The sequence below is a fragment of the Barbatula barbatula genome (assembly GCF_947034865.1).
Source record: "Barbatula barbatula genome assembly, chromosome: 11".
In the NCBI taxonomy this organism is placed as follows: Eukaryota; Metazoa; Chordata; class Actinopteri; order Cypriniformes; family Nemacheilidae; genus Barbatula; species Barbatula barbatula.
The window spans coordinates 9,521,721-9,548,621 of record NC_136774.1 but is presented as its reverse complement, the minus strand read 5'-3'; the positions used below and the strand labels follow the sequence as shown (position 1 = coordinate 9,548,621).

General features: G+C 38.8%; 4 protein-coding genes across 4 annotated transcripts; 2 read left to right on the top strand and 2 right to left on the bottom strand.

The window, feature by feature from the left end:
* Window positions 1–5,967: 5,967 nt before the first annotated feature.
* On the top strand, window positions 5,968–10,373 carry slc7a4 (solute carrier family 7 member 4; the record flags this gene model as incomplete). The annotated part of the gene is made up of 4 exons (XM_079467708.1): window positions 5,968–6,949; window positions 8,038–8,792; window positions 9,609–9,717; window positions 10,156–10,373. 4 exons carry the CDS (start codon window positions 5,968–5,970, stop codon window positions 10,344–10,346), a joined length of 2,037 nt encoding a protein of 678 aa, XP_079323834.1. The 3' UTR covers window positions 10,347–10,373.
* Window positions 10,374–14,318: 3,945 nt separating this feature from the next.
* Window positions 14,319–17,477, bottom strand: LOC306900592 (uncharacterized protein). The gene is made up of 6 exons (XM_079467719.1): window positions 17,262–17,477; window positions 17,036–17,107; window positions 16,777–16,917; window positions 16,625–16,671; window positions 16,266–16,358; window positions 14,319–16,153 (listed from the first exon to the last, which is right to left on the bottom strand). Exons 1-6 carry the CDS (start codon window positions 17,329–17,331, stop codon window positions 15,455–15,457), a joined length of 1,122 nt encoding a protein of 373 aa, XP_079323845.1. The 5' UTR covers window positions 17,332–17,477; the 3' UTR covers window positions 14,319–15,454.
* A 23-nt stretch (window positions 17,478–17,500) lies between these two features.
* ccdc157 (coiled-coil domain containing 157) lies at window positions 17,501–22,180 on the bottom strand. Its single transcript, XM_079467707.1, has 9 exons — window positions 21,355–22,180; window positions 20,805–20,967; window positions 20,147–20,623; window positions 19,798–20,011; window positions 19,611–19,688; window positions 19,197–19,366; window positions 18,827–19,003; window positions 18,186–18,354; window positions 17,501–18,107 (listed from the first exon to the last, which is right to left on the bottom strand). Exons 1-9 carry the CDS (start codon window positions 21,600–21,602, stop codon window positions 17,743–17,745), a joined length of 2,061 nt encoding a protein of 686 aa, XP_079323833.1. The 5' UTR covers window positions 21,603–22,180; the 3' UTR covers window positions 17,501–17,742.
* sf3a1 (splicing factor 3a, subunit 1) lies at window positions 21,671–26,837 on the top strand. Its single transcript, XM_079467706.1, has 15 exons — window positions 21,671–21,802; window positions 21,922–22,010; window positions 22,458–22,567; window positions 22,657–22,855; window positions 22,993–23,250; window positions 23,378–23,452; window positions 23,971–24,121; window positions 24,214–24,410; window positions 24,556–24,981; window positions 25,067–25,312; window positions 25,398–25,587; window positions 25,676–25,836; window positions 25,948–26,049; window positions 26,143–26,214; window positions 26,343–26,837. Exons 2-15 carry the CDS (start codon window positions 21,963–21,965, stop codon window positions 26,442–26,444), a joined length of 2,337 nt encoding a protein of 778 aa, XP_079323832.1. The 5' UTR covers window positions 21,671–21,802; window positions 21,922–21,962; the 3' UTR covers window positions 26,445–26,837.
* Window positions 26,838–26,901: the final 64 nt, after the last annotated feature.

The following is a 26,901-nucleotide window of genomic DNA, read 5'->3' as shown; positions in this document are numbered from 1 at the left end:
ATAAATAAACAAGGTTGAGTTATAAGCAGGGCCCATGCAAGTGGGCCTCAGGGTCTGACACCTGAAAATAATCCACATCAAATGAAAAATGTATAGACAAACAGCGAGTGAAAGTGCACCAATAATAAAATATGATACATAAGTACACACTATAAGGTGTCGCGTTTACATTAATGCATTTGGCTTTTACAGTGGCTAAAGTATATATATCACTACATGCATTGTATGAACACTGGTGTGGTGTTGACACTGGATTGATCTACCAAATTACACCACAAAGAACCGAATACCAGCAGACCTATTTAAAATACAGTGGTGTGAAAAAGTGTTGGCCCCCTTTTCTTGATTTTGTATTTTTTGCATGCCACACCGAGATCCAAAGAAATTCAGAAACAAATGAGAAATAAAGTTATTGAGATCTATCAGTAAGGGAAAGGTTATAAAGCCATTTCTAAATCTTTTTTGGACTCCAGCGAACCACAGTGAAAGCCATTATCCACAAATGGCGAAAAAACACGGAGCAGTGGAGAACCTCTCCAGGAGTGGCCGGCCGACCAAAATTACCCCAAGAACGCAGCAACGACTCATCCAAGAGGTCACAAAAGACCCCACAGCAACATCAAAAGAACGGCAGGCCTCAAATCCGAGACGAAAACCGCTGCTGAGCCAAAAGAACATAAAGGCTCGTATCAGTTTTGCCAGAAAACATCTTGATGATCCGCAAGACTTTTAGGAAAATACTCTGTAGACTGACGAGACAAAAGTTGAACTTTTTGGAAGGTGTGTGTCCCATTTCGTCTGGTGTAAAAGTAACACCCCATTTCAGAAAAAGAATATCATACCAACAGTAAAATATGGTGGCGGTAGTGTGATGGTCTGGGGCTGTTTTTGGTGCTTCAGGACCTGGAAGACTTGCTGTGATAAATAGAACCATGAATTCTGCTGTCTGTTTGGAAAATGATCCAAAACACACCAGCAAGTCCAGCTCTAAATGGCTGAAAAAAAACTAAATTAAGACTTTGGATGGTCTAGTCAAAGTCCTTGCCTGAATCCTATTGAGATGCTGTGACATGACCTTAAAAAGGCGGTTTATGCTCTAAATCCCTCCAATGTGGCTGAATTACAACAAACCTGTAAAGATGAGTGAACCAAAATTCCTCCACAGCCCTGGTTCTGCTCATTGCAAGTTATTCCAAACATTTCATTGCAGTTGTTGCTTCTAAGGGTGGCCCAACCAGTTATTAGGTTTGGGGCAAACACTTTTTCACAGAGGTCCATGTAGTTTGAGCTTTTGTTTGAGCATATTGTGTTTACTTGCGTTATCTTTGAACAAACTTTTAATTTGTTTGATGATCTGAGACATTAAAGTGTGACAAACATGCAAAAAATATGAAATCAGGAAGGGGCCAACACTTTTACACACCACTGTATACTAAGTTTTCTGCAATACAATTGCCATTTCAACAAGAAATACATCAATAATGACTGGTAAGTCAATAAGGATCATGATCCATTTTAAATACAATACACCATTAAAAATAAAACACACCCGTTCCACTTTCTCTTCGTAAGTTTTACCTGCTCATACTTGATAGACCTGTTCTACAATGCAAATCACAAAAGTCTAAATATCTAGTGAGGTGAAGATTCACCTTGCCTCACCCTTTGGACAAACTATTGTTCAAACCTGTTCAGATATAACGTGACAAATGAACCCATGTCTATAATTTGTGGGGTTATAGAGAAACAGATATGTTGGATCCACAGAATCTGACAGAGTGAAGATCAGATCAGTTTTAGAGTAGTGAAAATATCTTTGGGGAACAAACTGTGGGTAACAAAGCCCAACAATAACAAGACTACACTATAACACAGTGAAGGAAAATGAACAAAATAGGTTTAATGTCACTAATAGGGTTATAAGAAGTATAGTAGATCAAGATATTTCTGCCAGTTAAACAAATCAAGCATTTAAGATCATAGAAACCAGTTTAAAATCATCATTTCACAAATGAAAGTGAAAGAAGCTCACACAGTGAAAGCACATGCATTGAGATGTGACTGAGCCCACTGACATCCTCAGTTCCCTTCAAGAACAGGATCTGTTTCTAGACCTTAAAATAGGAACCTGATTGCAAAACAATGTGTTTGGCAACACTTATCCAGATTTTCCAGTGTGCATATTCCATGGGGATTGAACCCACGGCATCTGCAATGCCCACTTGAGCTACAGGAACATGTTGTTATTTCATAATTTTAAGGCTTTGTTAATGTATCTTTTATATATTACACTGCCATCAATCTGTTGGTTATTTTTAGTTTAAATGAGTGAAGTATGTCACAATGATTTTTGTTTTTTGCTTTGTCAGAACAGGTCTGAGAAATCCCCTAAACCTTCTCGTAAAAACAACCAATGATAAAATGTTTCGTCTCAGCTAGGTTTGTAAAATCATTTGTTACTAGGCAAGAAAGATTTCTGAACCACAGCCGATATTAAAAATAAATGCACACTGCTGCCGGCTGCCCCCTGCTGGCCCTCACCTACAGTTGCTCCAGCACTGTTTCAAACACAACTCCAGAGCGCCACCCAGTGGTACTTTTCTAAAGATTTTCAGAGCAAAAAATGAATCATTTCCGTTGACAGTTCTCAAAATCTCATTATCAAAACCTAAAAAAAATCTTCTTAATCCTCTCCTGCGATACTCTTGCATTTGAGAGTTGGCAAATGCATTAATTGAATGATGCAAACATGTCTACATAATACTTGTTTTATTAAGTATTATTTAAATAATTATAAATGTATCAATGTCTATAAAACAACATATTTATTTAAAAATAATAGCAGAATAGAATAATGATTTAATGGAGAGGTTTGTTGTTGTGCAAACAATCAGCAAAGTCTTGCTAGAATTTTATAGTTTTATTTCATTAACACTGCATATAGATATTTATATTCTGTCTGACCTGTGTTTTGACTTACATAACCTTATATGTTTTGCTTATAGTCAATGTTTTCTTGTACAGCTGTGAAAATAGTAAAAAGCTCTATATAAATAAAGCTGACTTGACTTGTGTGTTTTATAGGCTGCAGATGGCAGCAGATGTCTCTTAATAGAGATGGAAGTGTGGGATAGAGATCTGACACAGAGTTTATGTGTTATGATGGAAGGAAATAAATGTGAAAATGTAAATGTGGTAGGATTTAAAGTTCATAAATATTTAGACCAGACTAATGCAGCTCATGAGACGGATTTTGACATTAGGTACCATTAATAAACTTTAAGTTTTGTGAACTTGAAGGGATACTCCACACAAAAATGAAAATTCTGTCATGAATTACTCACCCTCTAGTTGTTCCAGAAATGTATAGGCCTACATTTCTATGATCGGTTGAACAAAAAGATATATATTTTGGTATAAGGTCAGCAACCAACAGTTCTGAAGCACCATTGACTGCCAATGTAGAAAAAAATTAAATGGTAGTCAAAAGTGCCCCAGAACTGTTTGTTTTCCTACATTCCTCAAAATATCTTCTTTTGTGTTCAACCGAACAAAGACATTTACACATGTCTGAACAGCTAGAGGAGGAGTAATTTATGACAGAAATTTCATTTTTGGTGGTAGTTATTTTTTCAATCTCTTAATGAAATGTAGAAAGTTTTGTGCAAATCTTATTTGTTTTCTTTTTATTAATATGATAATTAGTGATTAAATCACATCTGTTTGATGACACAATGTAATCAATGTGTATTCTTGTATCGATTGAGGAAAACATCATAAAACAAAGATCATAAAATATGGGAAAAGACAAGTTTATAAAATATTCTCATGATTATGAGTCTGATTATAAAAAATTGTTCTCTTTTAATAAAACATGACGTCTTCTCTACCTTCCCTACTATTCTGGCTATTCTTTTTATATCAGAAATAAAAAAATGATGGAAAAATGCATTTGAAGCTCAACATCTCAAAACTGCCCGGAAAGCAGACATAACCTTATCATTTTAAGGTGGCGAATATCTTGTCATTTGAAAGTCTATTTGTGGTGATGTTTTATAAAGACACAGACGTGTTTTATGTATAAGTCCGCTCGGTTATTTGATGCTGTACCTTTAAGAGCGGAAACAGTTCCTGCTCTCCTCCGCCCTCCTCTCGGTTCAATGACGCTTTTATCGGCTTTCATCTGATGCTCTGAAACACGAATGCACACATAAATACATAACAGGTAAACCCTTCTTTTTGACTGTGCTTTATATATATTTGTGCTTATGTATTATTTGTGGCTGTGAGCCAATGTCTCACCTGTCTTTGCGGCGATGTGCTTTGTGTAACGTTAAAGGGATGACAGACAACCAGCTGTCACAGCGTAGTGTCAAATAAACTAACAACGACGCCTAAAGACCTCTGTTTTTATATTTGAGCTTATTTCATCTCTTTAAACGATCACAGCCTTACGTGCATTTCGACTGATACAGATTCAGATATTGATGTGAGTTAGAGATGGTGATATTAACATAAAGACATGATGTGAATGACGTCACTCATCCTGAGCTCAGGAGAGGCAGCGGATGTGATGTGAGCATCCTACTCGAGCCGTCCGGGTATCACCGTCTGCCATCCGTGGCATCATCTGTGTGGCCTTTGTAAGGGTTTAAAAGTAGTGCATAATGCTCATAACTGCAAACTAAAGATGCCATCTTTATCAAAAAGCTCCCATCGACGTGTATGGGACATATTAAAGAGATAGAATAGTCTATATCATAGCCCAAAAGTCTGGATAGACCATGCAGTTTGTATATTGATAATAATAATAATATCATATTTTTATGCCAAGATTTTGTCAGGATACTCCATAAATCATTTGTGGAATCGCTGTGGTTTATCTGTCCGAATAAGTGTTCAGCAGTGTCAAAGTATTTGTATTATGAGGCAACATTTGCAACCTCTATGTCTCTATGTTAATGGGACACTCATTGAAAAGGCCACCCATATGTTTATGGTCACTAAATTGTCTGTTATAATATACAATGCTTTATAATACAATAAATATTCTGCAAGAATACAATAGTCCTTCAAGTAGACTAAACTGTAGATTAGTCTGTAAATGATGTAATTGATGTAATCAGTGGTTTTTTGGGCGGGGGGGGCGGGGTGGGGGTTGAACAATACTTGCTTCTCAATAGTTACTTATCTGATAGCTGTAGGTCACTGTCTGTAAATAAAAGAAGGAGTTGACCATGGTGGCTCACTATAAACCCTAAATATATATATTTTTTATTAAATTACACTGTGCAAACTTTTAAATTTAAGTTAAATTTAAACGTATTTCCTGAAATGATTACTTATTACTTTTACGGTGTTAACTATTGTTTTACGTACACTAAATACATTAAAAGAGTTCAAATCAAAACTATTATTTGCATTTACATTTATGCATTTGGAAGACCTTTATTATATATGTGTTCGATGGGATCAGACACACAACCTTCCATTGCTGGGATACATTAACACATTATTAAAAAAACACCCCATTATTGCATTTTACATCAGATTTCCATAACAAAGCATTTACACTAATGCTCAATGTTGTCTGCTTTATTCTCATCTTGATTAAATTGCATAAAAACTCTCATTATCCAGTCCAATGCAAAGCATGCTGGGAACTGAAAATCCTCTACCCCAGCATCAATATTTTTGAGTTTAGTGACTTATCTGATTTGATTTCTGGGAAGTCAACAAGCTCATTTTAAGCTAAACGAACTGTTTCACAAATTTTAAAACATCTTACTGATACCAATTGTGAATATTGTTTATTTGCAAGTTTACACCAAGTTGTTTTTTTCTGTTTTTGTTTCTTAACTGCTTCCTTGCATTTCAGGTTTGTAGGGCCTGTTTGGCTCTGAAAATGATGGGCGAGGTCTGATCTTTCAGCATTTGACTTAAACCAACCTTCTGTTCTCCATCAAGATGGCATCATGTGTTTCCGGCTGCTCACCGGTGGTGAGATTCTATCACAAACTGAACAGGCTGAAGACGTTGGAGGACGATGTAATGGCAACATCACTGAAACGTTGTCTCTCCACGGTGGACCTCGCACTGCTCGGTGTAGGTGGAATGGTGGGTTCGGGCCTGTATGTTCTCACAGGAACCGTTGCAAAAGACACAGCAGGACCCGCTGTAGTGGTGTCTTTCATCATAGCAGGCATAGCATCTCTCATGGCGGCACTGTGCTATGCTGAATTTGGTGCCCGTGTACCAAAGACAGGCTCCGCTTACATGTTTACATACGTCTCTGTTGGGGAAATCTGGGCCTTCCTTATTGGCTGGAATGTAATTTTGGAGTACATGATCGGTGGAGCTGCAGTAGCCCGTGCATGGAGCGGCTATCTGGACTCTATTTTCAATCACCGTATCCAGAACTTCACAGAGAGTCATGTGATGCGCTGGAACGTTCCCTTCCTCGCTCATTACCCAGACCTCCTAGCAGCTGGCATTCTTATTGTGGCTTCCTTTTTAATTTCATTTGGTGTTCGTGTGTCGTCTTGGCTCAATCACATCTTCTCAGCCATCAGTATGGTGGTCATTGCCTTTATCCTGGTGTTTGGATTCATACTGGCGGATCCAGCCAACTGGAGCGCACGGGAAGGAGGTTTTGCCCCGTTTGGATTCTCAGGTATAATGGCTGGAACTGCAACATGCTTCTATGCCTTCGTCGGCTTTGATGTAATTGCAGCATCCAGCGAGGAAGCCAGCAATCCTCAGAGGGCCATTCCTGCAGCAACAGCCATCTCATTGGGCCTGGCAGCCACAGCGTACATTCTGGTGTCTGCCGTTCTTACACTGATGGTTCCATGGCATACGCTTGATCCAAACTCGGCGCTGTCAGATGCATTCTTCAGACGGGGTTATAGTTGGGCCGGGTTTATTGTGGCTGTGGGCTCCATCTGTGGTAAGCATAGTCTCTGTTTTACCGTATGTGTGTTAGAATGACTTGATCTTATTACTTTCTTATATGGTGGTCAACATCACAACAAGCCCCAAAAAACACAGTGCGGTAAATGACATGTTTCATGACTAGTTGTCATGCTTGTTTTGTCATACGTCAATGAGATTTGATATTATTTACATTAAGGAAACAAACAATTCCAGAATTATTGGTGTGACATCTTCAGGCAACATTTGAAATATCAACTCTCGGAGATTGTATTTATAACCAATATATTGAACCATCTGTTTCTATTTGACTAAACACATGATGACAGAATCCAGACCTCAGAAAAATATCCATCTATGGCTATGCACAAGTTTTCTTTTAAAGAAGAGGTAAAATATTTGAGAGAACTTACTTTGTAAGATTTCTGTGAATTAAAATGTACAAAACAGAAGCAATAATGGAGAAGGCATGGCTCTTTACAGAACATATAATAGTTATTTTATTTGAATGTTCATGATGACACTTTGCTTACCTTACTATGGAAAACCATGCTCTAAAAACCTAAACTGAGTCTTCACATGGTTATTTAAACCACTAAAAATGTATATCTGACCTATCAGAATGGTGAAAGCCTTTGGTAACAACTTGATTTTTCTAATCTTAAGGTTGACATCTGCATGGAATTGCCCAAACACGTGTACACAATATGCATAAATCCACAAACGGAAACAAAAAAAATTGCATTATCCATTGAAAAAGCAATATGTAGTTGTTGGAAGTGTCCCATTGAGAAAATTAAACTTCTGTTACTTTTGTTAGCCAAGCTAGCATAATGGAAATGACCAAATAGTGATAAATAACTGTTTTGTTTTATTATTGATATGTTCACTAATATCAGTGTCAATGTTGATTCTCCTACTAAAAATATTGTGTGGACACAACATGACAGATCTTCATTGTAGTCTCTATATTACATGTGTTTTCATACATGTAGAAGTATTGCTGCTAATATTCCAGAGAAACATTTAGGCATTCATGTTGTTTTCTTTCTTGGCTTTATATCTATTAACTATTTGTTGTTGTGTGTTGTCTCTCACATCCAGCCATGAACACTGTGTTGCTCAGCAACCTCTTCTCCCTCCCGCGAATCGTGTATGCCATGTCCGAGGACGGCCTCTTCTTCTCTGTCTTCTCCCGTGTCAACCCTATAACTAAAGTCCCTGTCATCGCCATTCTTGTTTTTGGCAGTCTAATGGCATTTCTTGCTCTAATCTTTGATCTGGAGGCTCTGGTCCAGTTCCTCTCGATCGGCACTCTGCTGGCTTACACATTTGTCGCGGCTAGCATCATAGTGCTCCGCTTCCAACCGGATAAACGCAGCGGTAGCTCGGGAGGAGGTGGCGTCAAAACAAACGCTTCATCCCCACCATCGCCACCATCCTTGAACCAATCAGGACAGCAGGTGGACCCGTCTCCTGTAGCGAGTGAGAGTCACACCTTTGCACAGGACAGTGGAGAGCTGAAGGAGTACGAGTCCTTTTCTGATAAACTTCAGCTGGTGGAGAGGCAGAAGGCTGGGGAGGAAAAACGGGCACCTGGAACGTTGAAGGCACGATGGGAGCCGTATCTGGGACGCTTGCTGGGGGACTGCGAGCCTGGGGAGGTGGTGACGTTCTGTGTGATGGCTCTGATGGTCTCCGCTGTATCTCTTAGTGCAGTGTTGGTGTTTGGGAATAACCAGCTGCACCTGCCGGTGTGGAGCATCACCCTGTTACTGGTCATCTTCAGTCTGGTCTTCATACTTAGTTTGTTTCTCATCTGGGCCCATGAACAGCAGGCCAATCACAAGACTTTTCAGGTGAGTTAACACTGAGCTGCATACCCATGACAAGTTTATTTATATAGCACATTTCGTACACAAAGGTAAACCTGGTAAACCATAAACAAAAGTAAACCTGTGAACCAGCACACTGCTCAGGTAGGAAATGCGCAAGAGAGTGTTTTTAATCTGGATTTGAAAATTTGAACATCTGATGTCTATAGCACCTGTATAGTAAAATGTTAATAAAATAGATTCAGTGAATATGACTTGGGTATGATTCGGCTTTAATAAAGAGCATCATAAAATCTTTTTAGACAGATAAAAAAAACTTTTAGTATTGTTTATTGTCATTGCATTTTATATTTTAAGATCTTTTGAGTTGAACCATGATTGCAAAAACAGAACTAGAATATTAAAAACCTTAATACATGATAATTACTTGTGACCTATTGATATCTCATAAAGAGCCCTTACAGAAATTTACTAAGTTTAGCTTTGTTTTTTGCAGTAACCACAAAGTTACCATCGTCTCACTATAGTAAAGACACTCCAGTTATGCTTTTTGTCGAACAATTGTCCTAGTAGTAACTAGTTTAACCTTGATATCTGTAGTCAAACTATGGTAATAACAATGGTAGTATATCTGACAAAATTGAGTACATTTTAACGATATCTATCTCTAGTAATGTTTCTAACATGATAACAATTGGATTTATTGGAACAATTCAACGTGAATGTAAATTGTTACACTGGGATAAACAGTGACCACGTATTTTTGTGATCATGTTAGAAAGAACCATTTGGCAGAAAAGAGTCACGTTTTATATCACTAATATGTGTTTTCTCATTCAGGTTCCTCTGGTGCCGTTCATTCCTGGCTTCAGCATCCTCCTGAATGTGTTTCTCATGTTGAAGTTAAGTCCTCTCACCTGGATCCGTTTCGTCATTTGGCTCGCAGCAGGTACCAGTCTATCACTTTTCATTTCACTGCCACTTCAATATTGTCAATGCTAAATATATAATAAAAAGAATAGATACATGAATTGATCAAATATTACAAATATAACAGTGTCTGTTGAACTTTGTAATCTTATTAAAGAAAATACAGAAGACATTGATCGTAGCTATATACACTTACACATAACACACTAATCTCTATGAACCATGATGTTCCAAATCTGGGTCTTTTTTTTCTCCTGTGGTTCAACAAAAATAAAGAACAAGTTCCAGTTTTGTACATCATTCTTTATAAATTCCAGTCCTCGCACAAATGTTTGGGACGTCTCCCTAAATAAAACCCCTGATTTAACTCAACAGCTTGTCAGTGTGTTGTATTGGCAAGTATAACAAAAACATTATCAGGTCACATAATCAAATGTGTTATCTTGCTGTATTTCAGGTCTTCTGGTGTATTTTGGGTATGGCATCTGGCACAGTAAAGAGGGTTTACGAGAGGAGCAGGGACAGGACGTATCCGCTCGATATGTGGTTCTCCCTAGCGGAAGCCTGGTGGAGACGGTCCAGAACGTCCAGCCTGAAGGACACGCTCATAACACGCTTACACCAGACAACCCACCTGACAACAGATGATTTCACCATGAGGTGTGTTTACTGGACACCTGCATGTCTGTTTGCTGCTTTGTTTCTCTTTCTTTTACTACTGTTATCAAGTTGTTCTATTCATGTCAAGATAAACCAAATCGTTCAACACCGTCTGAAAACACTAAGACATTCTTTTGGGTCGAATCAACTTTCTTTTAGGCATTTTAATCACAACTGATTAATCATAACTTTCATTCTTTGTTCCATTTTTCTCTCTTATATGATATACAGTGCACATTCACTGCACTTGGACATTACACTGGCTTGTATGTAAATTATATATGAGAGTAAGTGGCTCAAACAGTCTCAGATCTCCGTTGTGTTCTATGGTGTTTGCACAGAGCTAGGTGGAGCTCGCTGATGTACGTTTACCCTTAAGACAGGCCGCTGTTTATCTTTTAAACACCAATGTTTGCTATCGCCTGAACCTATTCTGAAGAAACATTTCATTCCACAAGAATATGACCAACAGGATGTTTGAAATCCGTGCTACACATACCAGACAAAAGTTTGACAAACAAATCACTGATGCTTTGTACTACAGTATATGATCATTTTCCATCTATATGATTTTGCATAGATGTCTAAAGTGAGTTTTCTAGACAGGTCAATGATGCCTACATTTGCATTTCTACAACAAAACGGTAAAAAAATGATTAGCTGGACCAAATAGTTGAGGAAAAGCAGCCAACAAGTATCCAGTCATCTGAACCCATGCAATATTGGTTGAGTATGGAATGACTGTGTATTTTCCTATCACGCGATATGTAAATAAGGGCGTGTGGCTGTGATTAAAATATATACAAATTATAACCGTTAATTCATTTTAATTGAATACGATAAATACACAAATAATTGTTAATATAAATTCAATACAAAATAAACTGTTATATTACTAGCCAGTCAGAACGATAACCAAACACAGACCGGAAGTGAACCTCGGGCCAGACACTTGCGCCCAATGAAACCGTCTATAAAATAATGTAGGAAGGACACTACAGCATGGTCTATACTGTGTTTGGAAAATAATGAAGTTATCTCTTTTTTAAGATACGGGAAATAATGACAATCACAGGTTGAACATTAAAATTGTGGTCTGTTTAAAGGTCTGCGAGTGTCTAAGCAAATGCTGTTAGGGGATCATGTGGATCTACTCAAATGTATCCCCCTTCCCCCTATATATATCACACACACACACACACATACAGAGACGCTGTAATTGTGTCTGTCTCGACAGAAGGCAAGCAGCGTCCATTGATCACATGATTATACTGAAACATTACCACTTTCACATTTACTCCACACACACACACACACACACACTGTTGTAATTTGTAATAATAATTTTTATACAGTAGATCTGTGTATTTATTTATTTTACACAATTTTCTTTACAGTATGTTACAGTTATGTATTTTATTGTGAGATTTTTTTCTGTTTTTCATGTGTTTTGTAAGGCATTATAGGAGCTGCTCCTGAGTAAATATGGTTTGTTTTCTTGCTCTGACACACCTCTTTGGCCTTACCTGTACAAACATACACATTCACCCTTACTTAAGCATTCTTCTGTAATCCTTTCATCCACATCTCATGTGACGTTCACACACACTATACTGCCCTTATTCTCTAACAGTATAGGGACACTTCAGCATAACACTGGCACTCAACAAGATATCATTTGTGGCGGCAAGTAATTTGTCTGTTAGAAAATGAATACAAAAATGCTATGTGGCACAACATATTGAATATTTAGCAAGATTTAGCATCTTTGAGATTTCATAACGGACTGCGCTTGCGAAGTGACTACCAAATATCCTGTCACATGTCAGCTTCTTGGACAAAAACGGATTGTTGTTTCAAAGCATCTGGTAAATGAATGACCTGCCGGTTTGTATGCAGTTAGAATATTCCCACATATACTAGCAGTAAAATATGCACTATTGGTTGTTTAGCGTATGAGAACACGCTACAGTAGATTACTGCTAGCTATTTTAAAAGCTCAGTCTGAAAAGCACAGACATTTATATTATCACAAGCACGAAGTTATTTTCATATCCCAAGACGAAAAGATCTTGCATATGGGGCACAGTACGTCACACATCATTTATAAGTATGCCAGACAAATGCAAGCTTGGGATATATTTACGCATCAGCACTCAGAACATACACATTCACGTCGAGTCATTCTGCATCCTGTTGCACACTCACTGACCCTCCCTTGATATAAAGAATGTAACTGCACACTACAGTTTTCTCAAAACTGCATTATATGTTGCTTTATTCCTCTATTTCCATGTATTAGCGGTGCTATATCCGATGGCCACATTGGTTTTATCTGCTCAGATTCATTAAGACCAAGATTATGTTTGCGGTTTGTGTTTTGCGATGTACTAAATGTTTATATTTTTGCTTGTTTGAAACAGTTAAGGGAAAAACATTCAGTTGTTCTATGCTGTTTTATTCATTTGTTTGTACTATACCCAATGACATACAGAGTCTAAAAGTGACAGTTCACCCAAAAATAAAAAATTCAGTCATGTGTTCTCACACTCTAGTTGTTCCAAACCTGCATAAATGTATTTGTTCTGTTGAACACAAAAGAAGATATTTTACAGAATGTGGGGACCAAACAGTTATGGGGCACCATTGACTAACATGGTAGTTTTCTACTATTGCAGTCAATAGTGCCCCAGAACATTAATGTTACAATCATTCTTCCAAATATATTTAAGTGTTCAGCAGGCCATCTAAATGTATAAGTATTATACGTTTATTTTAAGTTTAAAGCAACTTGAGGGTGAGAAAGTAATAACAGGCTTTTTGTGTGAACAGGACAGTCACTCTAGTCCCATTCACTTCCATTACTACACATGTGAACATAAGAGACCAAAAACGCAAGCTATTAAAAAACTGTGTTTTGCTACATTCAAAAGTTTAACTTTGACCTGCAAATTTAAATGATGACAAATGTTATGAACACCGAGAATCTGTCACAGACATGTGCTGGTAAAACACAGATGGGCAAGGACCTTTTGCTAGATCTTCTTTCATCTACAATGATTTTTGAGCTAAGCACATTTTGATAAGCAGCGTCTAGATTAAAATTTTGTCTTTATTTTACTGATATAGCAAAAGGCACAAAATATCACATTGTTTTAACTGAATTCAGTTGTGTTCAGTGGCACATACAGGAAAGACGCTGCATCAGATGTACAATGTCAAAATCCACTTCATGTCTTTCTGACAGCCAGGCTTAGTTGCACAAGGCCGAGATGAAGACGTGGTGTAGATTTGCAGTTGAAGGCACAAGATACACTTACAGTGTAAATATTGTCTTTGTAGTAAATATAGCACACGTAACCAATGGCCTTAATGATACACATACTAAAGCATTCCCTAAGTTTTCAATTTAGCTACTGTAGTCTACAGCCTTATTTGTACTTTTGTGTAAATTAAAAGTATCGTACAGAAGAGGAATGTGATCAGTCTTTCTACACATTTAGCATTTATTTATTTTGGACTGTTTCCCCAGTTGCCCTGTCTTCTTGCATTCTTTAAAAAAAGTACCAATTCTGTTTGTTGTGTTACCTCTGTTTTGGTCTTTGTAATGTTCTGTTCTGTTATCAAGAGATTATTTAAAAAGATGTATAGATGTATTATCTAGTGACAAATAAATGTTTTGAAGCATAATTTAGTTTGATCTGTTATTTAAAAATATATTCTGTTAAAAAGTGATGGGGAAGATTTACATTTATTTACATTGAATTTTATGGACAGGGTTTTTATGGATATCATACAGTATAAACACTGACATCAAGTATGACAGGCGGGTCTTTAAATCTGCCCAACGAGCAGCGATTATTAGATTAAGCAGAACTTGTGACACATCATGTGGGAATTTTCCCTATTACCATTTAGGCCTAGATGACCTCAGGTTAAAGGGACAGTTCGCACAAAATTAGCTGAAAAGTACAAATAAATTATTTTATTTGTTTGTGTCAGGGAACATTCAATTACGGGGTCAAACTGGACTTTTATATTACAAGGGGTTACACACAGGGATTGAACAGTCACAAATCACACACGGGAGGGTAGTATTCCAACAAAGGTACAGAAAAGCAAAACACGATGAGACAAGGTGGCAGTCAATAATGCCACACGACAAGAGGGTAGTAATCCAAAGGATATCTAGATAGAGGCTTTCCTCTCTGTTAGAAGAAAGGAACACCCACTGTATGAAATGCTACATTAATAATGCAGATAAAAACCAGGATGTACCTCGACTCCATAATATGACACCCATCATGCTCAGCTGCACTCAAGGTTCCCACCAGTGCCACAGAACAAAACACAAAGATTACATTTCTCTACAACATTCCCGGTTAGTCTTATCACTATAGTCTTGTTATAAATGTACCCTTGGACTATGTTGCCTCGGTTAAATTTATGAGCAAAAAACTAATAATAATCACAATTGTTGGGGAAATAGCCGTTTACCTAGATTGTGTTTATGTGCTACAACACAGAGATTTTAACATTTACAATACAGCCTATTATTTGTCTGCACATGCCATAACATTTCGTGTTATTCTCCGGTTAATATTGTCATAATCAAAGCTGGAGGTTACATTCTATATACATATGCTCTACCCTAACAAATAAACATATACATTGTAAACTGTAAACAGGCAAAGACTAAATGAAAATCAATAATGGGAAAGAAACTAATGTAGAAATGTTGAAACGTTTTTGTTTTTTTGTCATTTTGCCACCTTGTGCTGAGTCACAGTCACTGTGATAATAAAGTAGTACAGTACATAACATAGATGATTTTCCTTGAATTTTGTGAAAACACAATTTCATAGAAACTCATTAATACCCACTAGCTAAGAAAATATTTCAGAGCTTTACTTAAACGGACTATTTCTAGTAGAGTATCACTCGTAATAAAACAATTCCAAACCTTGTATAACACTCCCTGACATTTTCCCTGACCAAGTCCAAGTTTTCCATGATTTTCTTAACCCTATTAAAGCTATTTGGAATAAATTATTTACAATGTCTAAAACAGAAAGACGAACAGATAAATTACGTTTTTATAAGATTGCGCAAGCATGTTTCCACCCAGACAAAGAGAATTTTAAACTGCCTTTGGATTTATCTGATGCATCCATTTGTACATGTTGCGGTTCACCGTCCACACAGTCCACGGTCACTGTTTTTGCTCTCAGAAGTCTCTCCTCTAGCCGGTGATTGTCACAGAATCCCTCTTTCTTAAATTTGTCAATGGAGTGCAGCATTGCATCATTTAACACAACCTCCTTTACTGTTCCACAGGCCTGTTTGATAGTTACTTCAGCCCTGGCCCTGTTCCGAACACTTGCACACCTGCAGCTCTTTTTGCACTCCTTGCATTTAATGTGAAACAGTTTAGTGTCCGACAGAAGGAGTACGGCACCACACGAACACAAATATTCAAAGGTCACCAACACCGCAGTGATCTCTCCAGATATGACGGTCTTCTCTGGCTTCTGTACAGTGTGTTCCACAGGAGTAAATGACTCAAGTGTTGTGAGTTCGGTTGAACAGAGCACATTCCCCTGACCAAAGTCACAAATAGAAATACTTTTAAATGTATACCATTGATCGAGGTTTATGGTAAATGTCTCCACCAAACTCAAATGGACTGTTGCAGTATCGTCACACAGGGCATAGTGAGAATAGGCCATCTCTTCTGCATTACTTAGCATGTTGATTGCAGGTCGTGTCTCTAAGATCTTCCCAGAAACAGTAATCTAAAAGAAACATCGTATTCCTTAATTCAATGCACAAAAATGAATTACATCCACCGACAGCATTGCATGTTTGAGCAAAATCATGTCCTAAAATATGGTCTTTCGTACTGACCTCTCTTAAGAAATTTGTGTTCTTTTTCACCTCTGCAAGAGTTAAGGTAGGTTGATCGACATCCTCTGCAAAGACCAAACGCTTTATGCGTTTCTTAAAAACAATAACGAAAGGTACAAATGTCACAGATTGAGTTACATACAGATATTGCATTATTAATGATATCAAACGTTTGGGCCAGTATAAGGAAATTAACAAGTTGTCCTGTGGCTCAGTGGTTACAGAACAATGCCAAGGTCATGGGTTTGATCCCAGGGGATTGTATATAGTCAGAAACAAAATGTAAAGTACAATGCAATGTAAGTCACTTTGGATCAAAATGCATAAATGTAAATGTAACAAAGTCTTATCACACTTACCGGAGCCAAATGTTTATTCCCAGAGTTATTCGGCAAAAGCACATTAACTAAAGAGGAATTATATTTTCATTAAATACTGAAATATTCTTCTCATGTTTATACAATTTATTTATTTATCAATAGTTGTATTTTATGGTAAGAGTTTGACGTACAGTTCTGATTGATGGTCAAGTTTCCTTGCACACTTGTGTTGACAATAGTTGGAGCTGTGACTGGACTTCCATGATCTGCTGCAGCAGTGATATTCAGATGTGAAGGAGTTTGACAGGCTAACACTGCCTTTATTTCCCTTTCTGCAACAGAAAGAAAGAATACATTTATTGATTATACCTGCGAGACGATCACAGAAGGTAACTTTTTTTTCTGTAAAAACATGCACACTAAACAAATAAAGGCACATTTCAATTTTACCAGATTTATTACGTATAGGAGTTGAACAAGGACGTATGTTTTCTGATTCTGGGACCTCTTCGGCTGGAGAGCCTGACAGGAAGGAGACATTAAAACTTGATGACTTGCAGTAAACCACATTTCATTTGCAGTAGCATGCGTTACGACTAGCAGTACAGCTCAGTCTTTAACTTTAATAAGGTTATTGAAACCATTATCTTGATATTATATTCTGCATTTAACGTACCTTTTTTCCTTTTACGCAGACATCCCGGTGGTCGTTTGTTTTTACATCTTTTAACAGATTTCTTCGCCATATTTCTCAGTAATGCTCCTCTATTAAGACTGCGTCGAAATCTCCAAAGCCATTAAATGAGCCGCAAAAACGTGTTTAAAGAAGAATCACGGCTGCACGAGCGCACAGCAGATTGGTCCGATTCAAATTTACAAAAGCGCGGGACCAAAAAAAAACAACTCGCGTGATGTGACGTGGGCAGAGCATTTTTACTTTCGGTTTCATTGACAACAGGTCTGAACAAACATCTGTAGAGTGAGTGCTGAACAATTGCAACGCAATATAACATGGACTCAATTAAATACATAAAAATACAATTTATACAAAATTGTTTCACAATGGGTTGAAACGAGCGGTGAGTGTTCCCAAAATCTCTGACTGCTAAGATAAGTTCGTCCACTTTTTTTACCAAGCCGCATCAATCCAAGTGACATCACTTCCTCCGGCGGCGTGTGCCTGCAGACCGAATGCGAGCGGCATGGCGTATTTTCATATACGTGTCTTCTGCATCTTGATTGAGGGAGAGGCAGAGAGTCTGATGATGAAGAATAGAGGAAGAGGAGGCGGGAGTGGAGGTGGTAGAAGGGGTGGTGGAGTTGTCCAAGGCTCTCATCTCTGCAGCTTCACCGCCACCGTCCATCTCTGCATCTCCAGATCTATGTTTGTCCTCTCTGATTTGAATGTCTTTTAGTCTGGCGAGACTGCTGCTCAGAGAGGCGTTCTCCTGCTGAAGAACTCTGATCCTCAGTAGATTTGCCTTCAGCTGTTGCTCCATGTCACACATCACATCACCTGTAGCTGTTAAAGACGGAGAAAGTTGGTTATAGATGCTACAATAGGCTAGTGTGTATTTGTGCGTGTCTATAGATATCTCACTCTGTGGTGTTGCTTGTGGATGAGGGTTTAGTTCAGGAAAGGCCACCAGTATTCTCTCTCTCTGCGCAGCTTGTTCCAGCATCTCTTTCAGATTAGAAACACGCGTCTCCAATTCTGTGATTTGTACTTGCTGTTTCTCTTTGTCCATACACAGTGAGCTACACTCCGACTAGAGAAAGTCAGACTTTGATATAGGCAGACAGCACACTTTTCCAGCTACACAATCTTCATTTATGCTAAATGCATCAGATCACAATTTATAATGAAACGTATGTGTTGTCAGTTTTCTCTTCCAGGTAAACCACTTTATCTGAACCATGGTAGAAGACTGACACAGAAATTATTCACCTAACCTTATAAAAAATAAGAATTCATTCATCCTTTACTCACCCTTGTATCACTCCAAACCTTTATGACTTTATTTCTTCTGCACAACACAAAAGAAGATATTTAGAAAAACGTTGGTAACCAAACCACACCCCCATTGACTTCTATTGTATGCGCACAAAACCACATCTCAAAAAATCTTCTTTTATGTTCCACAGAGGAGTCATAAACAGGTTTGAAATGACGGTAAATAAATAACGACAGACCTTTTTAAGACCCTTTTTACTGTATGTATGTATGTGTACATGCTTTACCTGTTGCTGAGCGAGTTTCTCCTGAATTGTGTCTTTTTCTTGCATATTCTGTTTGAGTTTATCAGCAAGCTCAACTTTTTCATCCTCACATTCTTCGAGACTGCTCTGTAGATCATCGGTCTGCTGAACCAGGACATCTACACGCTTACACAGAGCATGTTGCTTCACCTGTAGTGCCTGTGCAAAAAATCATGCAAAATTTGAAAAAGAACCAGATACGCAGAATTAGAACGCAGTGCACGTATTGACATGATGTGTGTTACTTGGGAATGAAACCATGCACTACCATCTCTGAAACAATACAATGCACACAGATGACATATCTACATGTATATGTGCATCTTTTTTTAAATGAAATAGCGATACACACCTCATGCTGGCGTTGAACACTAAAGGACTTGGCTCTGTCTTTGTCTAGCAGTGCTTGTGTACTTCTGAGCTCGTTCTCCAAGTTTTCCCTCCGTTCCTTCACCTCTCTTAACATTGTTTCCAGTGAATGGACACGGAGAACTTGCTCCTGCAGTGAAGCTCTCTCACATTCTATACAGCACAAAATATATATCTTAAATGATCCCGTAACCCGTTTGCAACACTACATCATTTCATATGAATAGCCTATATCTTACATACATTTTCACTTTCATATAACATTCATGAGAAATATAAATAATTGCATTAACCATTTCAAGCATTTATCACACCATATTCAAATGTATTTCAATTTCATTGTTGCATACGACAATTCCAAATTGCTGGTTAACTTTTCTAATAATGCCCTAATTACCGAGACGCTGTTTTGCTTCTGTCTGCCAATTCAGCTCTGCTGTCAGTTCAGTATTTTTGTCCTCTAACAACATCATGCCTGAGAATGTAAAATGACAGAATCCAGTTTTAGTTTAGGTTTTATCAACAAAGTTAGTGTAATTATAAATCAATATACAACACTAGAAGTTTCAGACATGAGTTCCCACCTCTCTTTAACTCCTCCTGCTCCAGCTTCAGTTTCCTCACGGCTCCTTCACATGTGGCTTTCACCTCCTGCGTTCTGTTTTTCCACTCTTCCTCCACTTTCCTCCTCTGCTCCTTTTCTCTGTTAACTGTCTCTGACATCTGCTTTCTCTGCTTCTCTCGTTCAGTCTCTGTCTCTTTGAGTTTCTTCTTCAGGGGCTCCACAGTTTCCCTCACCTCCAATTCAGATAAAAAAGTTATTTTCCGCGAACATTAAATACATACTATTTCAGAGACTACAAGAAATATTTGCACTTTTAAAAAAATTGTTTGTCATGTTACAGGACTTTCCCAATACACATTCTTCCTCACCTCCAGGACATGTTTTCCTACACGGCTCATATCTCTACGCTGCTCACTCGCCCACTGGGAAACGTCACATGCAGATAAGTGACCCAGCTTCAGTTGTTCCTCTACAGTCACCAGGAGTTCCTTCAAGGAGCAGGGCAAATCCAGAGACTGGCACAGAGATACTACAGCTTCACCTGTTTCTTTCATACCCGCCTGCAGGCAAACACAGGCCTCACAGGGCACTAGCTTTGACTCTGTTGTCTGACAGCTCACAGTGCAGGTGGATGGTAAGATGTATGAGGAACATGAGGTGGATGCTCTTCTGCTGTGGGATGAGGAAGCTGGGGTGTTTGAACTGGTTTTGTGGATGCTGGTCATGGAGGTTCCGTGTGTCCTGGGTGTATTAATGGGAGGAGTGTTGGGTGCTATTCCAGGTGTAGACGGACTCCGCTGGGACTCGGCAGAAAGAGGACTTTGTTCACACATATTACTGGTGCTCTGAAAGATTCAATCAGATTGTGTTGTGTCAACTTTAGCAGGTTTCCAAATGAACACATAGTAGTATAACCAGTAACATATAGTTGATGTTTGTTTCAGTACAGGCAGGGAGAATGTTACATAATGAATATTTCACAGAAAATATTAATATTTGATAGTAGATGTTGACTGATCTTCTAACCCGTTGTGCATATTGATCACTGAGATCAAGTAGGTTCTTCCAGTAAAGTTTGACCACCGGGCCAACGGAAACAGGAGCCTTATTTTGACCAGATGATGAAGGTCTCTGCTTCCCAAGCAAAAGCTCGGCGTGAACATTAAAACTCTGAAGAAGAAGCATCAATCTTGGAACAGAAAACACAGAAAATACTCATGAAGATTTGGGAGCATAAAAATGTTTCAATATAATAATATATAAAATGAATAAACTAATCAAATTATATCACACAATTCCATTATAATAAAACATAAATAATAAGTTAGGCTGTATAATGAAATGAATACAATTAATAAAATATGTCATTAAAATAATGTAATGACATGTTTAGCGTTTTAATAGAAATGTTATAGAACGTAATCATATTATGCCTATCTGTGTTATCTAATGAAATACTAATACTATCAAATACTAATAGTTAATAAAGTGATATACATGTATAGTATTTAAATATACTAAATCAGATAATTAAATTGGTACATGATCACAGATTCATTTCACAAGGTTTCAGTACCTGTCAACCACCAACTCTAGCAAAACTATGTTTGAATGCTGACTAAACTCTTCCTCGCCATCTATATAATCATACTCCTCTAAAAGCTTGACCAGGTCCAGATTACATGACAGTTTATCCGGAAACTTCCATGACGGGAAAACCACAGGTCCAGTCTCAGAGAAAACATCCAGAATTCCTCCCTGTAGGTCAATAAGATCTCTCCGAAGACTGTCGATACAGTCCTGACGACCCAAAAGATGCGCCATTCTTCGACGTGACTTTAGTCTTTGAGAGAGTGAAGCACAATAAGATGGGCATCGGGTGTATTCTTATAGATTTCTATGGAAACTTGTAGGCTGAATTCGCTTGAACTTCATTTCCCACAATTCCCCCTCACCGCCACACCGGAAGTGATTTCTTTTGCCGTCTGTTCTGTTGTGTGTGTGGCGGTTTTCTCAGTGAAGAGGTAAGTTGCTACACAATCGTCTTTAAAACAGAATTCAGTCGTTTTAACTGCACTCTGACTTTTCTTTTGTGAGAATTACTCACACTTTTAATCTGACAATAGCTTCTTTATTGTTATAGTGCGGTTGAGTCGGAGAGAGAAGCGAGCGTGTGTCGCAGTCATGCCGCCTGGGCCTGTGCAGATCGTGCAGCCGGAGCCAAACATCAAGGTACGACGCCAACTAGATTCCTATTTATTTGTTTTGGAGACTTTAAAATAGAGATTTATATACATCTAACATGTTTGTCCTCCATAAGAAACACGTTTATGTAAGTAGATCTACGAAACAAAATAACTTCAGATGAGATTAGATTACGTAGCCATTACCTAGCGTAGTATATGAATTTAGCCAAGTTAAAAAACTTTAATTACAATGAATGAATATATTTTATTAGCATATCCAAAGTTGCGGATTTTTATGTATGTATAAGCGATTTTGTTGCATTACTGTAATTTCACATTGAAAAAGGGATTAGCATACACAATTGAAAATGCGAATATTTTATATATAAGTAAGAGTGAGAGAGAGAGAGAGAGAGAGAGAGAGAGAGTAAGAGAGATATTATGAAGCAAAGCACCAAACCAAAGGATCGCTGTTTAATGTTTTCATCAACAGGCAGATGAGCCGAAAGAAGAGACTCCAGCCACAAAACCCATCGTGGGAATCATCTACCCACCTCCAGAAGTCCGGAACATTGTTGACAAGACTGCTAGCTTCGTGGCAAGGTTTCACATCTTATCACACATCTTATGTAGTGCAATTTGAGTGTCGCTCTCCTCTTTCAAAAAAATATAAAACACATTTTCTTTCTAAGGAATGGACCTGAGTTTGAGGCCAGGATTCGACAGAATGAGATCAACAACCCGAAATTCAACTTCCTCAACCCTAATGACCCTTATCATGCCTACTATCGGCACAAGGTCAATGAGTTCAGGGAGGGTAAAGGTCAGGAACCATCCGCGGCTGTGCCCAAAGTCATGCAACAACAAGCCTTACAGCAGCTTCCTCAGAAGGTCAGAAACCTGCCATTGATCTTCAGTACAACATCCCATCTTCTGTTTGTTACATGGTATCAGATGACTGCTGTTAGGGAAAACAACAGAGCAGGATCTGTCATAAAGAGCACATAATAATAGTTTTGTGTTTTTAGGTTCAAGCGCAGGTGATCCATGAGTCCGTAGTCCCAAAGGAGCCACCTCTTGAGTTTGAGTTCATGGCTGACCCTCCGTCCATCTCTGCTTTTGATCTGGACGTGGTGAAGCTGACCGCTCAGTTTGTCGCCCGAAATGGCCGTCAGTTTCTCACGCAGCTGATGCAAAAAGAGCAGAGGAACTACCAGTTTGATTTCCTGCGACCTCAGCACAGCTTGTTCAACTACTTTACCAAGCTGGTAGAACAGTACACAAAGGTACGGTAGCAACTTTGAAAAACTAGCTATATATGCCTGCAAGTAGTTAAATAAAGAACAGTTTTATGGGAATAATTGAAGTTATTCAAGCTTGACAATTCATTTAACACTTTTTGTTTACTTGCAGGTTTTGATTCCCCCTAAAGGTCTTCTGCAAAAACTGAAGAAGGAGGCAGAGAATTCCCGTGAAGTCTTGGATCAGGTATCATCCATATCTCCACATTCTATTCTATTATTTTCTATTACAATAAAGGATAATTTTTTGTTAACCTCTGGTATCGGTATGTCAAGCATGAGAAGCGAGCACGGTTAACATTGTAAAGAAGTCAGAATGCATGAAACATTGTGGCACCTCCCCTATAATTATTTATAGTACATTGTTTTGCTGTTTTCCTTCTGAAACCTAGTATCTCCATATTTTGTGATTTAAATTTTCTTATCAAACATCATTATTATTATTCACCCTTTATGTCTGTCACTGGGTTTTGCAAATATCTCACAAATAAAGTGTTAAAAAACTTGTCAACATTGACGACGGAGTATTTAATCATTAAAAAATAAAAAAATTCCTTTGCCTTAAAAAACAGCGTATTTGGACATCCAAGGTTCCAGAAGGACAGCGATGATATTTCACAATGTTGTGAAAGTCATTAAAAAGGTGGTCACCTAGATCAGATTGACAATAACTGTAATATCGCCTCTGTTTTTTGTTCTCATAAGGTGAGGTATCGTGTGGAATGGGCCAAATTCCAGGAGAGAGAGCGGAGGAAGGAAGAGGAGGAGCGAGAGAAGGAGAGAGTGGCTTATGCTCAGATTGACTGGCATGATTTTGTGGTAGTGGAGACTGTGGACTTCCAGCCAAATGAGCAGGGTGAGCATGTTTATTTGACATTTCACCTTAGACCAAATCGCATTCTTTGGCTTCAAAAACACCCTTATAAATGTGATACAATTGTATTGCAGGTCATTTCCCTCCTCCCACAACCCCTGAGGAGCTGGGCGCTCGTATCTTGATCCAGGAGCGCTATGATAAATTCGGAGAGAGCGAGGAGGTTGAGATGGAAGTGGAAAGTGAAGATGAGGAGGATGAGAGGCATGCCAGAGATGATCGACGCAACGCTCATCTGGACCAGGACACACAATTGCAGGACATGGACGAGGTGAAAAGACCTGGCTCGCTCATAAAGAATCTTAGTTTATGTAACAGAGTGCATTTATACAGTGTGGATTTATACTGGTTTTAGAAATAGGTTTACCTTTTATAGCTCTGTGACTGACTAGAATGTGTTCATCTTATCTCAATAGGGCTCTGATGAAGAGGAGGACGGTATGAAGGCTCCACTGCCTCCCGATAACCCCATGCCTCCTCCTCTGCCCCCCACCCCGGACCATGTTATCATCCGCAAAGACTACGATCCCAAAGCCTCTAAGCCTCTGGCTCCTGTGTCCACCCCTGATGAGTACCTCATCTCACCCATCACCGGAGAGAAGATCCCAGCCAGTAAGATGCAAGAACACATGCGTATCGGTCTGCTGGACCCGCGCTGGCTGGAGCAGCGTGACCGCAGCATCCGTGAGCGTCAGATTGAGGAGGAGGTGTATGCTCCCGGCCTGGACATCGAGAGCAGCCTAAAACAGCTGGCCGAGAGACGTACCGATATCTTTGGTGTGGAAGAAACGGCCATCGGTAAGAAGATCGGAGAGGAGGAGATACAGAAACCAGAGGAGAAGGTAAGAAAGAAATGGAAAATACATCTCTAAGGGATGTGGCCCACAGTGTTAAGTGCTTATCTAACCCCTTATTCCTTATCTTCAGGTCACATGGGATGGTCACTCTGGCAGTATGGCTCGTACCCAGCAGGCGGCTCAAGCTAACATCACCCTGCAGGAACAGATTGAAGCGATCCACAAAGCTAAAGGTCTGGTGCAGGAGGACGACACCAAGGAGAAGATCGGCCCCAGCAAGCCCAATGAGCATTCTCAGCCGCCTCTGCCCTCAGCAAGCCCACTCCTGCCCAAACCCGTACCACCTATGAACACCATGCCCAGACCAACACCCATGGTGAGTCTCATTCTGTCTCGGCGGAAGTTTGCAAAAAATGGGTTGAATTTTTGGCATCAATATTGATGATTTGTTTATATTCCAGATGCCACCCCAAGTGAGGACCACATTGCTCCCGGGGGTTCCTGTCCTTTCTCAATCCCCAGTGGCCCCTGTGGTGCGCCTGACCCCAATGCCACCTATGCTGCATGCCCCTCGCATCAACGTGGTGCCCATGCCACCCTCTGCACAACATATCATGGCCCCCAGACCTCCACCTATGGTGGTCCCTGCCTGTGAGTCTCTGAAACAACAAACGTTTCATTGTTTTCTCATGAATTCGCTGAGATTGTTTGATTTGTAACACATTTTTGCATTATGCAGCCTTTGTACCCGCCCCACCCATTCCTCAACCACCCAGTTCTGTTTCCGCCCCCCTCCCTCCTGCCCACCCTCCACCGCCTCACGAGGATGAACCTTCCAGCAAGAAGATGAAGACAGAGGACAACCTGATTCCAGAAGAAGAGTTTCTGCGCAGGAACAAGGTAACCGTTGCCATAACAACTTTACAGTTTGCTTAAATTTTAATACATCAAGGTCTCTAATTTAAATTATAGTCAGTTATTAGTACTTATTGTACATGTGCTCTCTTTTAGGGACCTGTTGCAGTTAAGGTGCAGGTGCCCAACATGCAGGACAAGACAGAATGGAAGCTAAGTGGCCAAGTGCTCAACTTCAACCTGCCTCTCACAGATCAGGTAATAACTGTACCCATTCACACAATATCAGTGTAGTTCTGTGTAACTTCAAAACTGTCTACCTGCGTTACTCAATTATTGTTTTTTTTGTAGGTGTCTGTCATCAAGGTTAAAATTCATGAAGCCACCGGTATGCCTGCTGGAAAACAGAAGCTGCAGTATGAGGTAAATTATTTTGCTGTTAAAACCTGTAACATGATTCATGATTTAGTTACTGTGTTGTGTAGTTATTATGTCATTGAACATACAAGTACCTAAGTAACAAATGTCTTTTTGTTGTTGGATTTCTTTAGGGTATTTTCATCAAAGATTCCAACTCTCTGGCTTATTACAACATGAACAATGGAGCCGTCATTCATCTTGCCCTTAAGGAAAGAGGAGGAAGGAAGAAGTAGTTTTTCCATCTATCATCTACACTTCTATCCTCAATAGTCAAATATTGCTTATAATCTGACTCCACAGAACCCTGTTTTGTGATCTTTAGTAGAAATGATACACAGTTATTGTATTTCTTGTGTATTTGAAACATTGCAATGTGAATGATGTCACTAAACTTGTTTTCCTGTGAGATTCATGCATGCTGTTAAATTGGCTCTTCCATGATAACTTTCTCTTTAATAAAATGATTGTAAAATGTCATCTGTGAATTTAAAATTCAACTTGAAACAACGTTTTGTGGCATACATAAGTACTTTTAGGTCTCATTTAAACCTCACCAATAAATTGAATAAAATAGGCATGAGCCATATCGTCGTTTTCTTTTTACAAATAAAAGCATTACTTATTTTAACTCGGATTGTATGAATCAAATAGATATGGACCAGTTAATGTTGTGATATAAATATGATATGA